Source organism: Typha latifolia, chromosome 5 (genome assembly GCF_019914945.1).
Source record: "Typha latifolia isolate L0001 chromosome 5, TyphaL0001v2, whole genome shotgun sequence".
In the NCBI taxonomy this organism is placed as follows: domain Eukaryota; kingdom Viridiplantae; phylum Streptophyta; class Magnoliopsida; order Poales; family Typhaceae; genus Typha; species Typha latifolia.
In genome coordinates, this window is record NC_133090.1 from 2,503,925 (window position 1) to 2,519,833 (window position 15,909).

Below are 15,909 nucleotides of genomic sequence, written 5' to 3' on the forward strand. Positions count from 1 at the left end.
TAATCTAAATACTTCTCCTACACCCTGGGCTTGAAGTTTTGACTAGTCTTAGCATAACTTTGAATTAAATATATGATTTTTTTTCCTAAAAAAAATTCACAAATTTCATCTGCGGGTTTTGTATATTAATTAATAAAGATCTATTCGAGATATAGATTTAAAATAAATATAGATGTATTAAGCTGCTATAAATAATAATTGGATATTTTATCCTCTAATATTATTAAAATTTCTCTAATCTCTAGTTCTTCCATCTACTAGTACTACTACTGATAATAAAAATAACAATTTCTTAATGTTACTACATAGCGTCGAATATGATCCGCAGGCACAAGCTACCGTCGCACTCCATACGATCGCCTCGTGGGCCTCACAAGCGCCAGGTGTGCGCCGGCTTCCGTGGACACGACAATTCCTATTTTACCCTCTCAGGGGTATTTATGAAAATAGCGCACAATAAAAAAATAATCACATTTAGATCCTTTTAACTGTTGCCTATTTTTAAATTAGACCGTCTCATTTATTTTTTACAACACATTCATCCTTTTAATAATAAATTTTTTTTTAATGCTCCCTTCCGTCAATCTTCTAATGTGAGTGTAAAACAATCAATGTTAGGCCTTTTTATATTACTCACATATTAAAAAAAGAAGAGAAATAGCCAATAATTCGGGGGTCTCAGTGTAATTATAGCTAAATTAAATAAGTGGAAGCTTGGCAGTCCTCACACGAAATCCCCGAGCTACGAAAAGACTAATACTAATGAATTCCGATTACTATTCTTATCCTCCGCTCTATTCGACCCCCTATCCTTGTCACACCTGAATTCCTTATTCCTAGTTCCTACATCTTAATTCCGCAACCTCCGCGTAGGAGTTCCTATGCGTACATTGAATCGACCGTTCATTCAACGGGACCCAGCTAATCCGACGGTTTTCGAGGATGTCCTCATAAGAATTACGGATAGGCTCGGATAAACTTTATTCCTTGTGACGGAGGAATCCCTTCTTTTGCCGATATCTTTTGATTCTCCCGTTCACGGCTTTTTATATTCCTCTGCGAAGTCCTCAAAAGTCTCGACTCGCTTCGCCTCTTCAGAGGTGAAGGTCGAAGACCTTCTCTTCCCCGACCATTCGAGAAGCCCTCGACGTAGTTCCCGAGGTTTAGAGGTAGAATTCGTCCCATCCGCCGTCGGTTTGGATCTCCCGGAGGTGTATATTGTTGGGTATGATCTTGGTTTCTGATGTGGTTTTTATCTCCTCCAGTTGGGTGATCTCGTTTCTAGGGCTTTGATTTGGTTTTTGGTATCAATTCGTGGTAGAATTTGGCGATCGGGTTGTTAAATTCTATTGTTCCTGCTATGTTCAATCTGTGTAGTTTGTTTGCTTTAGTAAGAGTTGCTATAGAAACTGTTACTAGGGATTGAGAGTGATGAATTTGGAGCTTCTGTTGGTTATTCTTTATATGAGGAAAGGGAAATTAGCTTCGAAGAATTAATTCCATAAGTTGAACACGAGAACTCGAATTATATGAACTCATTCTATGCAGGTATCTGGCTTTGACGCTTGTGTTATGTTCCTTGTTCATAGTTCACCGAATAAGAAGAAGTGGAGTTTATAATTTTTCTGTTAGGTAATTGGTGATGGTTGAAGTCTATAATTACTTGGTTTCCCTTCAAAGAGGTGGATAATTTTTCCGTGCCAATGTTGTAGCATCAATATTATTATGCAATTTGTATTGGTGTAATTAGGGCATTTTAGAGGAGTTTGGTCATGCGTGAACAAAGTGATGGTGTTACAATTTGATACTCTAGCTTCATTGGACGATGGAAAGGTAAACTGTGAAAAGATTAGGCATGACTAAGTGCTCTGATGCCTACAATCACTTAGCTTGATGCTATGCTCGTATATCTACAAGAAGTATCAGAGCATACTTATGTTTGAATTTTTTCCCCCCCAAAGTTTACTAGAAGAGAATGTAGAGTATATGTTAAGACGAGATATAGTGGTAGAATCATAATTGCTGATTCAGTTGTTCGATCTGTTGAATGATATTTGTTAGATCTGGTTGGCAGGAGATCATGTAAACCAATGCTACTTTCAGGCATTGTGTGCAGACTACAGATTGTAGGGAACTGTAGAAGCCCATCTAAGGAAGCAGCCAGCGAAAGAATCAGTTAGCTAAAACATTGTTAGAAATCTTTCACTGTATTTTTTAGTTTCTACAAGAATTGATTGGATTGTTTTCATGTTAATTTTCTTAAGAATTTCACGCGGAACTTACCTCTGTGGGTTATCTCATGCAGTGATAGTCTTTCTGAGGTTCTTAATCTCATGAGAGAATTCGGCATGATGTCACCTAAATACATATTTCTTTTGTCAAGGCTATTGTTGCCTACATGAAGTTTAGAGGTATAAATTCTATGGATGAAGAAGCCTGCCATTGTCATAGGCAGAGCCGAGCACCCCCAGTTGGGTGCTTGTTTTCTAGAGAAAGAGGGAGTAGTTTTCATCTTTGGATTTGGAGAATCTTTTATGTAAGGTTCATGCTCCTTCCAAACTAAATAGTTTTGAAAGTTTTATTTTTTTAATATATATATATATATATATATATAAATTTGAGAGAAAGCCTATAGGAATAGATTTCATTCATTCATACAATAAAATGGCGTGATACACAAATTGGGTGAGAGACAGAACGACAACTCTTTAACCCCCACTTGGATATTGTTACAATGGTAAGCATTCCAATAAAGAAAGCAAGGTATTAAGCCATGAGGCTCAAACAAAAGGTACAATAAAAAGAACAACACTAGAAGATACAAATAAATATAAAAACCCAAGATTAGCCTGTGGAACCATTGTGATCCAACATTTATAGGTGCTGCGGTTCTCCAAAAAGTTGGAGAAGAAACTCCAACCTTAAGCAGAAAGAATCTTGAAAGAAATTAAGTTAAGAAAAGAAAAGGCACAATTGTGATAGGCAACTGAGGAAATAACAATGAAGGACGAGGAGGAGAACAATGGGCAGGGGGACTGCGGCCTGGAGGACGATGGGAAGGGGGCGGACACCGGTGATAGGCGGCAAGAAGACAAGATGGAGAGAATGAAAACACAGTAGAAGAAACCGGTGTAAGAGGAGAAGATAGGTAAAAGAAGATAAGATAAGCTTTAGAAGGGGGAGAAGAAAGGGAGAGGAAGGAGGCTTTGGAGGAGGAAGGAAAGGAAAAGGGGAGGGAGGAGAGCTCTTCTCTCCTCTTGCCACTCGGGCTAGGGAGCGGAGTGGAAGATCTCGCTGGTGATGAGTGGAAAAACCACTCTAAAATACGGGGGAAAGAACCTGCGCCAAAACTTACAAGAGCTAGGGCCGCTGTAAGAAGAAGGTATGCTAAAAGAGAATATAATTACTAGTTTCGAAAGTAATACTATATAAATATATATATGCAATTTTTATTATGAATTTGGCAACTCTTCTGTCTTTCAGATTCTGTATACTCTCAGATTATATAAATATTACTATTCAAGTGTTTATACAAGTACATTTTTTAATCAAGACATTGGTTCCCCTCACCAAAAACTTTCGCCCCCGGTTAATTGTTAATGTTTTATCCTTACCTTCCGCAAGTTAGGCTTATTCTCGACCAGTGAGTCAGTCCCAGGGTTTTCCTCGCAGATAAACTGCAAGCAAAATAGTATAATGTATATGTCATGTAAATGAAGAATCTAGTATAATGCCTTTTGTGTTTACTTCTGACTATGATATATGCATTGTTGCTGTCTTTATTGGACTGTCTTTTTTTTAATCATCTCCCATTCTGTTTTTATTTGCAACACAGGAAATGTAACTGTTCTATGGGAGTTCAAAGTGGAACTTGTTTGCTTGACCATTTTCTGTGCATCTTTAAGAGTTGCTTAGTGTTCTGTTTTGTCAGTTGAGAGACATTTTCTGACTCACTCTATATTGATAAGAGAAGGAAAGAGTATTGGTTTAAGTTTGGAATCACTAGTTACATGTGAGAATGTCTCATCTGTTTTACTAGCTAATGACCTGATATGGTGGGTTGGTTTCTGATATGTCTTGTTAATCTAAATCTTGAGTGTGACTCTTTTGAGCACCAAAACTATTCTTTTGTTTTTTGATCATCTAGTTGTTGTGTATCATTGTTTCAGCATTTGCTTCATAGACATGTGATGCACTTAATTTATATGCGAGTTGGCCTTTAATGCCTCCACTACCGTGTTTTATTTGCACAAACATAATGGAATGACTTTCTTGAACTTTCATGTTAGTACTTTTGGCTTGAGAGATTTGTTCTGTATTTGATCATGTGATGTGATCTTTGAGTTTCTTATAATCCTTATTTATGTCAGTTTATGAGAAACAAATCACACCAACTTGCCGTTAATACCAGTTGGCGGAACATCTGGAAGTAAATAATTAGATTGATATAAAATGGGTGGCTGCTGTTGCTGTTCATCCAGAAGTGCAGAACCAGATAGGGCACCCGTTTATCTCTATGTGCGTACTCTCTCCTATTGTTGGATATGTTTCAGTAGAATTTGCTTGGTGTGCCAATAATGTGATGTACTATTGTCTATTGTCTTTGGTTAAGCAAATAACGTTGAAATGCCATAAAGATTGATTAACCGACTGCCTGTAGTTTCGACTTTTGTCGATCTATAGATCTCTATCCTTTTTCTTTAACTTAATATGAAATCTTTGTTAAGGTATATATACACTGTTTCTTTATTACCTGACAGCTTTAGCATTTAGTTCTATTGGCTATTTAACATTATATGAGAGATGTTCTTTAGGTCATGGGTTCAACCTTTAAATCTTGCCCGTTTTCTTTTATTCCTATTTTTGTATTCTGGAGTGATCTGGAGGATCTGTTACCTAAACATCTTAAGCTTTTAGATAATTTGGTCTCTAGCATTCTCAAGTGGTTCAAAGGGCATGTGTTGTGCCAAGACTAACTGACCATACATTTGCCTAGTAGCTTTACTGCTGTACTTGCTTGTAACTGGGACGGGATTAACCCTCATCACAGTCACATGGCCTCAGTAGTCAGTATCCATTCTCCTGTCACTATTTCTTCATTGCTCTTTCTGCTGATAAATTTGTCATCTTAGAGTTTGGCATTTTGTTTTGTGACTAGACCCATAAATTTGTAATAACATCTCTCTTGAAGTCATGGCTTGATTGATTTGTACAAAAATATTCTCCTTCCACACTACCAAGGAATTCAACTCTTTTACTACTAATTTCTTTGCTTCTTTGTCTTCATAGAGAATTGCATGTCAGTCAGGTTTGCTGCTTTTAAGGCATTGTATGCTAAACCTAGAATTTTTATCTGCATTTGTCGTTTTATCCGGAACAGTCTTTACGACACAATTTGAGACTTTCCCATCCTCAGGGAAATTCTGATGAGGAATGAATTTACTGCATAAAGACATCACTGAAATCTCTTTATTGTATCTTTATAGTGTACGCAAGATCTAGAGGAGCATGCGCGGCTGTCTTCCAACCTTGGCGAGTCTGCTGCAGCTTCCGGAAGACCACTTCTTGGTACAACTCTGGATACATCTACTCCTGACACTTACCGAGCACCACCTGCACCATTGCCTTATGATGTGGGTTTGGCATGTAGACAAACTGCTCCTGGAAGTTTTGAAAATTCTGGTAAGGAATCTGATCTTATGCAAGTAGATTTTATTTCAATTGGCAAATATAATGGAATCTCTGAACTTCAGAGATACCCAATGCTGTGGAAGAATTGGACTGCAAGAACAAAAAGGATCGTGAGCAGGAGATTTTGAAGGTGGTCGAGGATGAACATTGTGAAAAAACTTTTGCTTCAGCTACTGATGAGGAGGATGTTTGTCCTATATGTCTTGAAGGTGCACTCTTTTAAGCTTCTCATTCTCTTTTGCCAATACTCAAAAGTCTTGAAATTGAACATTGCATGTCATAATATAACTCTCTCCTGCAACACTTGGCACTTTTATTCAAGTCACCTTGATAAAATAAATGATCCTTCTGGATGTGACTAGCATGTTGATGTACTAAACTACTTTAACCTTGAATCTCTTTGTCCTATTAGTCTACTATGTGGAAATGGTTATAGTTCTCTTTATTTTTTTGTAGGCATTTTAATTTATACTAATCTATTGGATGACCTTTGATTGTTCAAACTAGTGGTGTTCTATTGTCTATTTGCTCAAAATGCTACTTCATTGTCGTTAGACTACTCTTTGTTTGTGGCTTCTCTCTTCTCATACATACTTCGATTCACTGCAGTTTGTTGTGTTATGGTTGAAATGTATATTTCATTGATGAAATAATATGAAAGATCCCTTTTATTTAAATTTCATTCTCTTTAATAATGTGGGTAAGACTGTGTACATCTATGCCCTCCTTGGACCATATCGTGGGGAGTCTTGTGTATTTATAACGACTCACCGTCTCATATGAGAGTTTTGACTTGGCCACTTATAATGCAAAAGCTGTCTCATATGAGAGTTTTGACTTGGCCACTTATAATGCAAAAGCTGTGTAAGGTTATCACATTTACTAAAGTAAAGCATGTCTGTAGATTTTGCTCTTACTCTTAAGCTGCAGATGTCTATTGATTTCTCAAATGCCATTGAAGATCATTTACCTTTGTGTTGTGCTCCGAAGCTGTGTTGTACCAACAGTCTTTTTTCTCCTCTCCTTTTTATCCCCAGAATATGATGCAGAGAACCCTCGCATGGTTACAAAGTGTCAACATGATTTTCATCTTTCTTGCCTTCTTGAATGGATGGAGCGAAGTGATACCTGCCCTGTTTGTGACCAGGTTTGCCTTGCCGAGAATTCTGATTCTTTGTGATATAACATAGTGCTCGTATAATTTGATGCTTGATTCTTCTTAATGCATTGCCGTACATGGTGTGTTTATCTTTCAGATCACGATGATAGATGAACTGTATAATGAGTAATATCGGAGCTGGTCCTACTTAGTTGATGGTGATACCAAACAGGATGAAATGACATTGTTCTACACTAATCTGCTCTTTTATGTGAAGTTTAATTGGAGGTATGAATGCTCTGGTTCAGGTTACTTGGATTTGTTAGGGAGGTGGAAAATGGAAAGGATACTTTCTTTCTGCATTATTCTTGATTTCTTATTGCATACGGGAAAGTTTAGCACTTAGAGCGGATCTATATTTGAAAGATGCCTCTCCACTCCACTTGAGGTAAATTCAATGCAAACTAAGCAAATTGTTTAGAATATTGTCAGATACTAGGTCGTTTTGCTCTGTTCCCCTTGATTTAGTCGTTCTTTGTACAGTTACTGTGAATAGGTGATTTGTGGTGGATGTATTGCACTGTAAATAGACTCATCTTGCTATATTTTTGTCAATGGAGAAATTATTCACCGAGTATCTGGATACTGAGCTACTCGCTTGACATGTCCATTTCTGCACTAAATCGTCAATTTTTCAGGTATTCTAATAAGTTCTATTTATTGCATCAAGTGGACATTATCTCTCTCTCATGATGGTCTGTCTTTTGTGGATGGACACAACCTCATATGATCAAACAAAATAAAATATAATTAAAAGTTAATTACTCGTAGGACATTATCTCTTATTTATCATCTTCTTAATTATTTAATAGTGTTAGTGAAAATGTTAAATGTTTTTTTTACTCTCAAATTTTTTTTTTCTAAAATAATGATAAAATAGTTTTAAGAGGGTTTAAAATTGATCACCATGTGTTAAAAAAAAAGACGTTTCTTCTATGTAAAAATATACAATTATTCCTAAAATTAACTCAATAATCTTCCTCTTTAGATTCTTCTTTTCTCCTTTTTCAAATCACTGCTTGAGTAGCACAGTCTGCAGAGCCCAAGTCTTTTTTTAGTTCCAAATAAAATTATCCCCTTCAAAAAGGAGTATAGTAATATAGATCATAGTTGGAAGGGTGTTAGTATTATTATCCCCCAATTCAGAAGCACTTCCAATTTCAAAATTCCAAGTGCAAAGCAATCCAGGCACTTTTTAGTTTTGATTCGTAGTCCTAATCCATTTTCCTCAGTGTCTCGTTAGTTCGATACCCCACTTCCATCGTCTTCCCTCTTCTACCCCACCACTCCCAAAACCTAGCAATGGCGTCCATCCTTCTCCCCCTCCTCCTCCTCCTCTCCGCCACTTCCACTTCGTGCCTCCTTATAACTCCCAACTCCAGCCTCCTCAGCCCTAACCGCACCTTCGCCCTCGGCTTCTTCTCCCCCAACCACAACAATAACAACGCTTCCCACACTCACTGGTATCTCTCCATCTACTACGCCTCTCTCCCCATCCGAACCCTCGTCTGGGTTGCCAACCGCGACTCCCCTCTCCTCTCCTCCTCCCCCACCGCCTCCATCTCCAAGTCCGGCCGCCTTGCCGCCGGCGACCCCCCCGTCTGGCTCTCCGGCAACACCCTCCCCGCCTCCTCCGCTATCCTCCTCGACTCTGGCAACCTCCTACTCCTCTCCCCCTCCGGCGACGTCGTCTGGGAGAGCTTCCGCTCCCCGTCCGACACATGGCTCCCCGGCATGGCCGTCGACCGTCGGCGCCCGATCGTCTCGTGGCGGAGCCCTTTCGATCCGTCGCCGGGGCCTTTCTCGCTTCGCCTCCTCCCCGGGGAGTTCGAGCTCGCGTTCGAGGGGAAGGTGGCGTACTGGTCGAGTGGGAAGTGGACCGGCGACCGGTTTGCCGGCGTGCCGGAGATGACTGTGCCCTACATCTACGAGTTCCGGTTCGAGGACCCGTTCGGGCCGGGGGCGTCGTTCTCGTACTCTGTGGCGCCGGAGCTCGCAGAGGAGGCGGGGATCGAGTCGCCGGCGCTGAGCCGAATCGTGGTGGAGTCCTCCGGCCAGCTCATGCAGTACACGTGGTCGCCTCAGGCAGCGAGCTGGAGAGCGTACTGGTCGCGGCCGGAGAGCGGATGCGGCGTCTACGGCCGGTGCGGGCGCCTCGGGATCTGCGCCCCCGAAGCGGATCGCACGTGCCACTGCCCGCGGGGGTTCCAGCCGACCGACCCTTCGGCTTGGAGCTCCGGCGATTTCTCCGGCGGTTGCTCTACCGGCGACGAAGATGATCAATGCTCTGATGATCGATTCGAGGAGATTGGCACCATGGACCTCGACATCGCCGCCGATGGGACAGTCCTCGGCGCGAGCCGGGGCTCGTGCGAGGAGATCTGCCGGAGGAATTGTTCGTGCTTCGGTCTGATCTACGATTCCGGCACCCGCCTCTGCCGAAATCTCTATGGCGACGCCTACAACCTCCGCAACGGTATGGATCTCCAAATCCTGCTCCTTAGGGTTCCGGCGATAGGCGTCGCCGAGAAACCAAAACACAAATGGAAGAAGAAGGCGATCGTAATCGGCGCCATCTCCGGTTTCCTGGCGATCTTGTCGTTAGCTTCGATCCTCGCGTTTATTTCCAGGAGGAGAATCCAAACAAGAAGGGAATTAAAGAAGTCCGAAGAAGACGCCGCCGCCTTCTCCAACGTGATGGTGTTCTCCTACAAGGAGCTCTGCGCCGCCACACAAGGCTTCTCTGATAAGCTCGGCCACGGCAGCTTCGGCGCGGTCTTCCGCGGCGAGCTCGCTGACTCCACCCCCGTGGCCGTGAAGCGGCCCGAGCGCGCCGGCGGCGACCGCGAATTCCTCGCCGAGGTCCGCACCATCGGCAGCGTCCACCACGTTAACCTCGTCCGCCTCCGCGGCTTCTGTTGCGAGGGCCAACACCGCCTCCTTGTCTACGATCTCATGCCCCTCGGCTCCCTCAGCGCCCACCTCGGCTCCGGCGCCGAGCCGCCGCTCCCCTGGTCGGTGCGGCTCCGCATCGCCATCGGCACTGCTCGCGCCGTCGCATATCTCCACGAGGGCTGCCGTGATTGCATCATCCACTGCGACATCAAGCCGGAGAACATACTACTAGACAAGGACTTCACCCCCAAGGTGTCGGACTTCGGCATGGCGAAGCTTATCGGGCGGGAGATAAGCCGCGTGGTGACGACAATGCGGGGTACGTGGGGGTACGTGGCGCCAGAGTGGATCTCCGGCACGGCGATCACCCCCAAGGCCGACGTGTACAGCTACGGCATGACTCTGCTCGAGATCCTCGCGGGGAAACGCAACGCCGAAACGGCGGCGGCGGAGAAGGACACGTGGGTGTGCTTCCCGGCTTGGGCGGCGCAAAAGATCATTGAGGGCGACGTCGCGGCGGTGGTGGACTCGAGTATGGAGGAAACCGGCGGTTACGACCCGGAGGAGGCCACTCGAGTCGGGAGAGTCGCGGTCTGGTGCATCCAGGAGGAGGAGGCAGCGAGGCCGGCGATGGGAACGGTGGTTAAGATGCTGGAAGGGACGGTGGCGGCGGCGCCGCCGCCGCCTCCAAGGTTATTGCAGGCGCTCATGGCGTCAGGGGAGTCGTTCCCTCGAGCGGGAATCGTTTCGGGGGGTGATGAGTCGGACTCCGCCGGGTCGGGTCGGATCGTGGAGGCCAAGTCGGAAGGATGAAAGCGAGGGCTGGTGGTTGGGGTTGGTTTGGTCGTGTCGCACTGTCGCTCTCCGTTGCTTTCCCGCCTTCGCATAGCAACGAACACTTGTCGGTGAGTTTGGTATTATGGCACCACGACCACGACGAGGAAATGGGCCGTGGGCCCATGGCGTAAACCGTGCCCTGATGACATTTTACCTCTTTTTGCGTCAATATTGCAAGAGGAGGAGAACAACAGCGATATATTCCGGTTACTTACGGCCTGAACATGGTAACTTCTTCAACATATATATATATATATATATATATATATACACCATTTATTGACACAATATATATATATATATAGTTTATATATGATTGCTTTGGTTATTCATGAAAACCATAAAATACAATGAAAAACTTCTACCACAATTATATTTGCCTTGACATATTAGCCATAAGTTGTAGGTAAATATATTTAAAACTTCTATCCTAATAGTTTTTTTTTTCTTTTTTGCAAGTCTTTCATTTGAATATTTTATGGATAATAACATAATAGAACATCGACCTAGAAATATTCACAATTGCCATTTAAAAAAAATACTCTAAAATAACAACTATTAAAAGGCATTGAAGTGGAGGAGCCTAAAGAGATCAAGCAGCTATTTCTTGCCCTGTGAATATTAAAAGACATTCTTGCCCTGTGAATATTAATTTCCTTAAAATAATGGCCACATATTCTAGTCTCCAATGGTTTGTTAAGATTTACTATGAGCTTCTATTTCGCAGCTTTTAACTTCAAAATTGCGGAATAGGATGACAATGATACAATTTTTTTTAATAAGAAAGATATTGAAGAAGTTATCACAAATCTCTCTCAACAAGACAGCTTCATCTATCCGGAGATTTTCCTCAATTTTGAATTATTTGCCTTTTTCTATCGTGTTTTTGGGTCCCTTTACTTTGACCAAGCTCGTTTTGACAATGCCAAATAACTTTCTAAGCCGACTTCACAAGCAATAAGGAAAAGAAATTATACTGAACGATATTCTGCAACTAGTAGCGGATATAGTTCATCCTTCAAAAAGAATAAAAATAATGCTCGGTTATTAGTGTAAGTTTCCACGGCCTGCACAAGGAATGTTCGGCATCAAACAGCGGACACCGATGCGCCTGCCAACAAATTATTTATTTATTTTCCTCTTAAATAATTTTAGAAGAAAAGGGGAAATTTGTCTAAAGAATAATAGCGGGGGAAATCTGACTCTCCACTAAGCACCCACGGCGTATTTTAGACCGAGTCTCCTGTCGGACGCCGTGTGCGATCCACGTTAAGTATCTCCGGTCTGCGGTCTACGTTTCGTAAACCCACCTCCGACGATGCCGCCGCTAACGGACGATCGGAAGTTTAACTCCAGCGGTCGCAGACGTAGCTCGAGCGGCCGGAGACCGTTCTCTGTCTCCGGAAGGACGCCGGACAGGTGGGACTTCTCGCGGAGCTCCGGCGTCTCCACAGCCTCCTCAGTATCCGCCGTCTCCTCCGCCTCCGGCGTGTCGACTGCCAGAACCAAGTCGTCAATTTCCTACCGGAGCTGGTTGGTGGAATTCCTTAAAGCGATCTTGACCTGCTTCGGTAAGCCGGAGATCCGGCCGCCGGAACCGAGGCCCTTAAAGTCTCCTTCTTGTAAGCTTTTTCTTGCCCTAAATCTATATCTCTTAAAATTTACTGAAGAAATTTGTTAAATTTTTTCTAAAGCTCTGGACTTTCCTTTCTCTTTCTTCGAACTTCTCGTTTTATTTAGAATTTAGAGAAAATAAAGAAGAAATCTCGTGGAATTTAAGTACTCGGCTCATAATTTTGTGAAAGCTGTGGACTTTCTTGTTTCTACGATTACTTGGACTTTGGTTCTTGAATTATCTTTCTTTATTTCTTCGAAACTTGCGGTTCTTAAACTTGTAATTAGTTTTTTGTTTATTTTTTTCTTTGTTAGAACTCGAACCCGTCTTTACTTATCCATTGAATTTGTACTTGTATAGAAAAGTTGGAATTTTGTACTATGGGGAGTGAGAAAAGCCTTTAGATTGGTGTAAGAATCTGAGATTGGTTTGTCTCTTTCCTTAATATGTTCTTGTCAATCTCAGCGACACCATCACGTAGCAGACATGCCAATTCCTTCTCTAGCACAGGGAAGCTATCAGGTAGATCGATATATAGCCACACAAATAGTACTTCCGGTTCACAATTTAAAAGTTCGATTTTCACCATGGAAGAGATCCAGAAGGCAACTAAGAACTTCTCCCCGGCATTAAAAATCGGGCAAGGCGGGTTTGGTACTGTTTACAAAGGGACACTTGATGATGGAAAGCTTGTTGCAGTTAAGCGTGCAAAAAAGGTTGGATGGAATTGTTTGGGTGAAGATGATAGATATTATCTTTCTTTTTTTCTTTTTTTTCGGATTGTGGTCACACCAATTGATGTCAAAACATAGACTGATGTAGAAATTGGATATCTGGGCTCTTCAGACTATGCACGACAGTCATGTGAGTGTGGAGTTCAAGAGCGAGATCAAGATTATGGGACGTGTTGAGCATTTGAATTTGGTTAAATTCTATGGTTATCTGGAGGATGGTGATGAAAAGATTATTGTTGTTGAATATGTCCCAAATGGAACTTTAAGAGAACATCTAGATGGTAAGTTTTGTGAATTGACTTTTAATTGTCCTAGGTGAAAAGATTGTTGCATGAGAGTCTTCTCATTTCGACTGTTCCATTGGCAATAATGTTTCTCAGCTTAAGTTTATTTATTTATTTTTTAATGCAGGTTTCCATGGAAACTATCTTGACTTGGGTGCACGAATCGATATTGCAATTGACGTAGCTCATGCTGTTACATATCTCCACATGTATGCAGGTAATGGTGAGGACTATGGATGTTATTATGAGCAATTCATGTTAAGTTACAATAGAGGACTTCAATGGTGTGTCATTTGCTCTATAATTTTTTTTTTATCTTGCATATCTAGTCTCTGAATGACTTCAAGCTTCAGATTACCAGCTTCAGTATTCTAGAATTAACTCAATTAAATAGTTGGCACATTATTCTAGTAGTGTAACAAAGCAAGCATGAAAATCAGTGCATAAATTGCTCAGTTTTTCTTCTGTAAGCTAATGCTGGATGAAGGACTGGCTTGTCAATATCTATATATATATATATATATATATATATATATACATGGTTGATTACATATGGCTTAAAGATTAAGCTAAGAATTATAAATTTTTAACAACAACCGTACTGCTTGCAGAAATTGGGTTGCCTTACTTAGTACATGTTTACTTATATGAAGTAACATCTTTAGCTATCTATGCCACCAAAGAGTGATGAAGTATTAAGTAATTAACTGTTGAAAGAATTTCATCTAAATATTAATATTTCCTATAAGGAAAGGGAGAAAGAAGTTGTGGAACAGACTAGCTTATATTATGTCCAATGTATCACAGATGGTTGTAAAAGTTGTCAGTATCTTATAGGGGGATCTTCTTAACTTAGAGATTTGGTTTAGCCATTCTTGTTTTGTAGGGACGAGATTTCGATGATCTCTAGTCCATTACAGGCGCACAATTCTTCTTCACTGAGTGATTCTTCATTCCACCAAATGCATATATACACTATGAAATTCCATTGCTTGCAAATAGGCGATTCATTTCTAAAAGCACAGAGCTGCTTCTGGTGCATATATTAATTTAGTAATTGATTAAACTGGCTTTGTATCTGATGTTTATCTGAATTAGTATTTGGGAAAACAATTTGGCAATAAATGTTATATAATGTGGATTCTGGTCATGTGGTGCCGATAACAGGTACATGCCCACTGTGCAGTGAGTGCAGATGGATCTCATTTTAACTACACAAAATTTCACCAACTCGTACTTCTGATGGGCTGAAAATGCTCATCAAGCTGAATGCATGAGATATTGGAAAAATTATTGTTGTATGAATCTGCTTTAGATGTTTCTAACAATCACATTTTAATTGAGGATTTACCTTCTCTTGTGCTAATTTGTAGATCGCATTGTCTTTTGACATGAAATTTCGTATTAAATCTTAAAACTACATTTGTTTGTGAAGAGTAATAGAGCATAAAGTAAGTTATTGTATTTTTTTTTCCTATTATGCAGACCATCCTATTATTCATAGGGATATTAAAGCCTCTAACATTCTTCTTACCGAAACTCTCCGAGCAAAAGTTGCTGATTTTGGATTTGCCCGTGCAAATGAGAGTGGAGTAACAATTGTTTCGACCCAAGTTAAAGGGACTGCTGGATATCTGGATCCTGAATATCTTAAAACTTATCAGCTCACAGAAAAGAGTGATGTCTTCTCTTTTGGTGTATTGCTAGTGGAATTGATATCTGCGAGGCGCCCTATTGAGCCTAAGAGGAAACTCAAAGACCGCATTACGGCAAAATGGGTATGTCTAGATTACTCTGCAGAAGTCTTTATGTGTTGGTCGTTGTTGAATTTCATAGGGTTAATGATATATATCTTTTGAGTTATGAGAGGTAAGATTTTCAGAATTAAATAGCTCCAATGCTTCATTTGGATAACTGAAGGAGATAAACCTTGGAATATCCCTATGCAGTAAATAGTGCCACTGTCAGTTAGCTATATAGAATGATTAACTTTTGTGAACAGGCAATAGAGAAATTTACACAAGGGAGTGCAATTGAAGTGCTGGACCCAAATCTTCTTCGCACACCAGCGACCAATCTTGCAGTGGAGAAGGTACTTGAACTAGCCTTCCAATGCTTAGCTCCAACTAGGCAGGGCAGGCCGAGCATGAGGAAGTGTGCAGAGATTTTGTGGGACATCAGGAAGGATTACAGGCAGCTTTCGACTTCATATCCCCTTCCCTAGTCCCTTCATCCGACAAAAGCCTTTTCATTACAGGAAAGAAGACTTGGATATACTGAGGTAAGTCACAGGTGCTGATCTGCTGCTAGGTGCGCGGCACGTACAGAATTGGCGCCTCTAGCATTTGGTTTAGCCTGCCCTCAATATCTGACATTAAGAAGTGTTTTCAGTTTTGTGAAGCCTTAAATCATTTTTTGGAACAATGTACATATTTACTTGTCCACTGGTTTGGGGGGAAGATTGTTTGCATATCCATATATTCGTGAAGACCTATTTCTCTACAACAAGATTTAGGAAGTGCTTTTGTGAGGTAAGATTTGCAATGTCCTTGTATTACGACGCAAAGTGGTAAGCAGATTAATGAGAAAGTTATGTGCTTGTCAACTATTTCTTTTTATTGATTCCCAATCTATGTTCTGATATAATCTCATCAATCAGGAACATGACATTTACTTTTGATATCAATGAACTGT

The 15,909-nt window shown here is 41.3% G+C and overlaps 3 protein-coding genes across 9 annotated transcripts; all 3 read left to right on the plus strand.

Moving 5' to 3' along the window:
* The first annotated feature begins 982 nt into the window (after positions 1 to 982).
* On the plus strand, positions 983 to 7,427 carry LOC140789785 (probable E3 ubiquitin-protein ligase RHB1A). 4 transcript variants are annotated; one of them, XM_073139617.1, is made up of 6 exons: positions 983 to 1,225; positions 4,371 to 4,518; positions 5,487 to 5,682; positions 5,754 to 5,900; positions 6,729 to 6,838; positions 6,948 to 7,427. In XM_073139617.1, the coding sequence occupies exons 2-6, from the start codon at positions 4,453 to 4,455 to the stop codon at positions 6,978 to 6,980; spliced, it is 552 nt and encodes a 183-aa protein (XP_072995718.1). In that variant the 5' UTR covers positions 983 to 1,225; positions 4,371 to 4,452; the 3' UTR covers positions 6,981 to 7,427. The 4 variants fall into 4 exon arrangements, 3 of the variants coding, with proteins under 3 accessions (XP_072995718.1, XP_072995719.1, XP_072995720.1); XM_073139618.1 differs by having other exon boundaries at positions 1,039 to 1,225; positions 4,412 to 4,518; XM_073139619.1 differs by having other exon boundaries at positions 1,051 to 1,225; positions 5,775 to 5,900.
* Positions 7,428 to 7,859: 432 nt separating this feature from the next.
* Positions 7,860 to 10,952, plus strand: LOC140788923 (G-type lectin S-receptor-like serine/threonine-protein kinase SD2-2). Its single transcript, XM_073138459.1, has one exon. It carries the CDS (start codon positions 8,153 to 8,155, stop codon positions 10,556 to 10,558), a length of 2,406 nt encoding a protein of 801 aa, XP_072994560.1. The 5' UTR covers positions 7,860 to 8,152; the 3' UTR covers positions 10,559 to 10,952.
* Positions 10,953 to 11,085: 133 nt separating this feature from the next.
* Positions 11,086 to 15,823, plus strand: LOC140788924 (calmodulin-binding receptor-like cytoplasmic kinase 2). 4 transcript variants are annotated; one of them, XM_073138462.1, is made up of 7 exons: positions 11,086 to 12,204; positions 12,663 to 12,719; positions 12,792 to 12,913; positions 13,020 to 13,212; positions 13,343 to 13,432; positions 14,701 to 14,993; positions 15,218 to 15,823. In XM_073138462.1, exons 1-7 carry the CDS (start codon positions 11,901 to 11,903, stop codon positions 15,437 to 15,439), a joined length of 1,281 nt encoding a protein of 426 aa, XP_072994563.1. In that variant the 5' UTR covers positions 11,086 to 11,900; the 3' UTR covers positions 15,440 to 15,823. The 4 variants fall into 4 exon arrangements, with proteins under 4 accessions (XP_072994563.1, XP_072994564.1, XP_072994561.1 ...); XM_073138463.1 differs by having other exon boundaries at positions 13,044 to 13,212; XM_073138460.1 differs by having other exon boundaries at positions 12,663 to 12,913.
* The last annotated feature ends 86 nt before the right edge of the window (positions 15,824 to 15,909 follow it).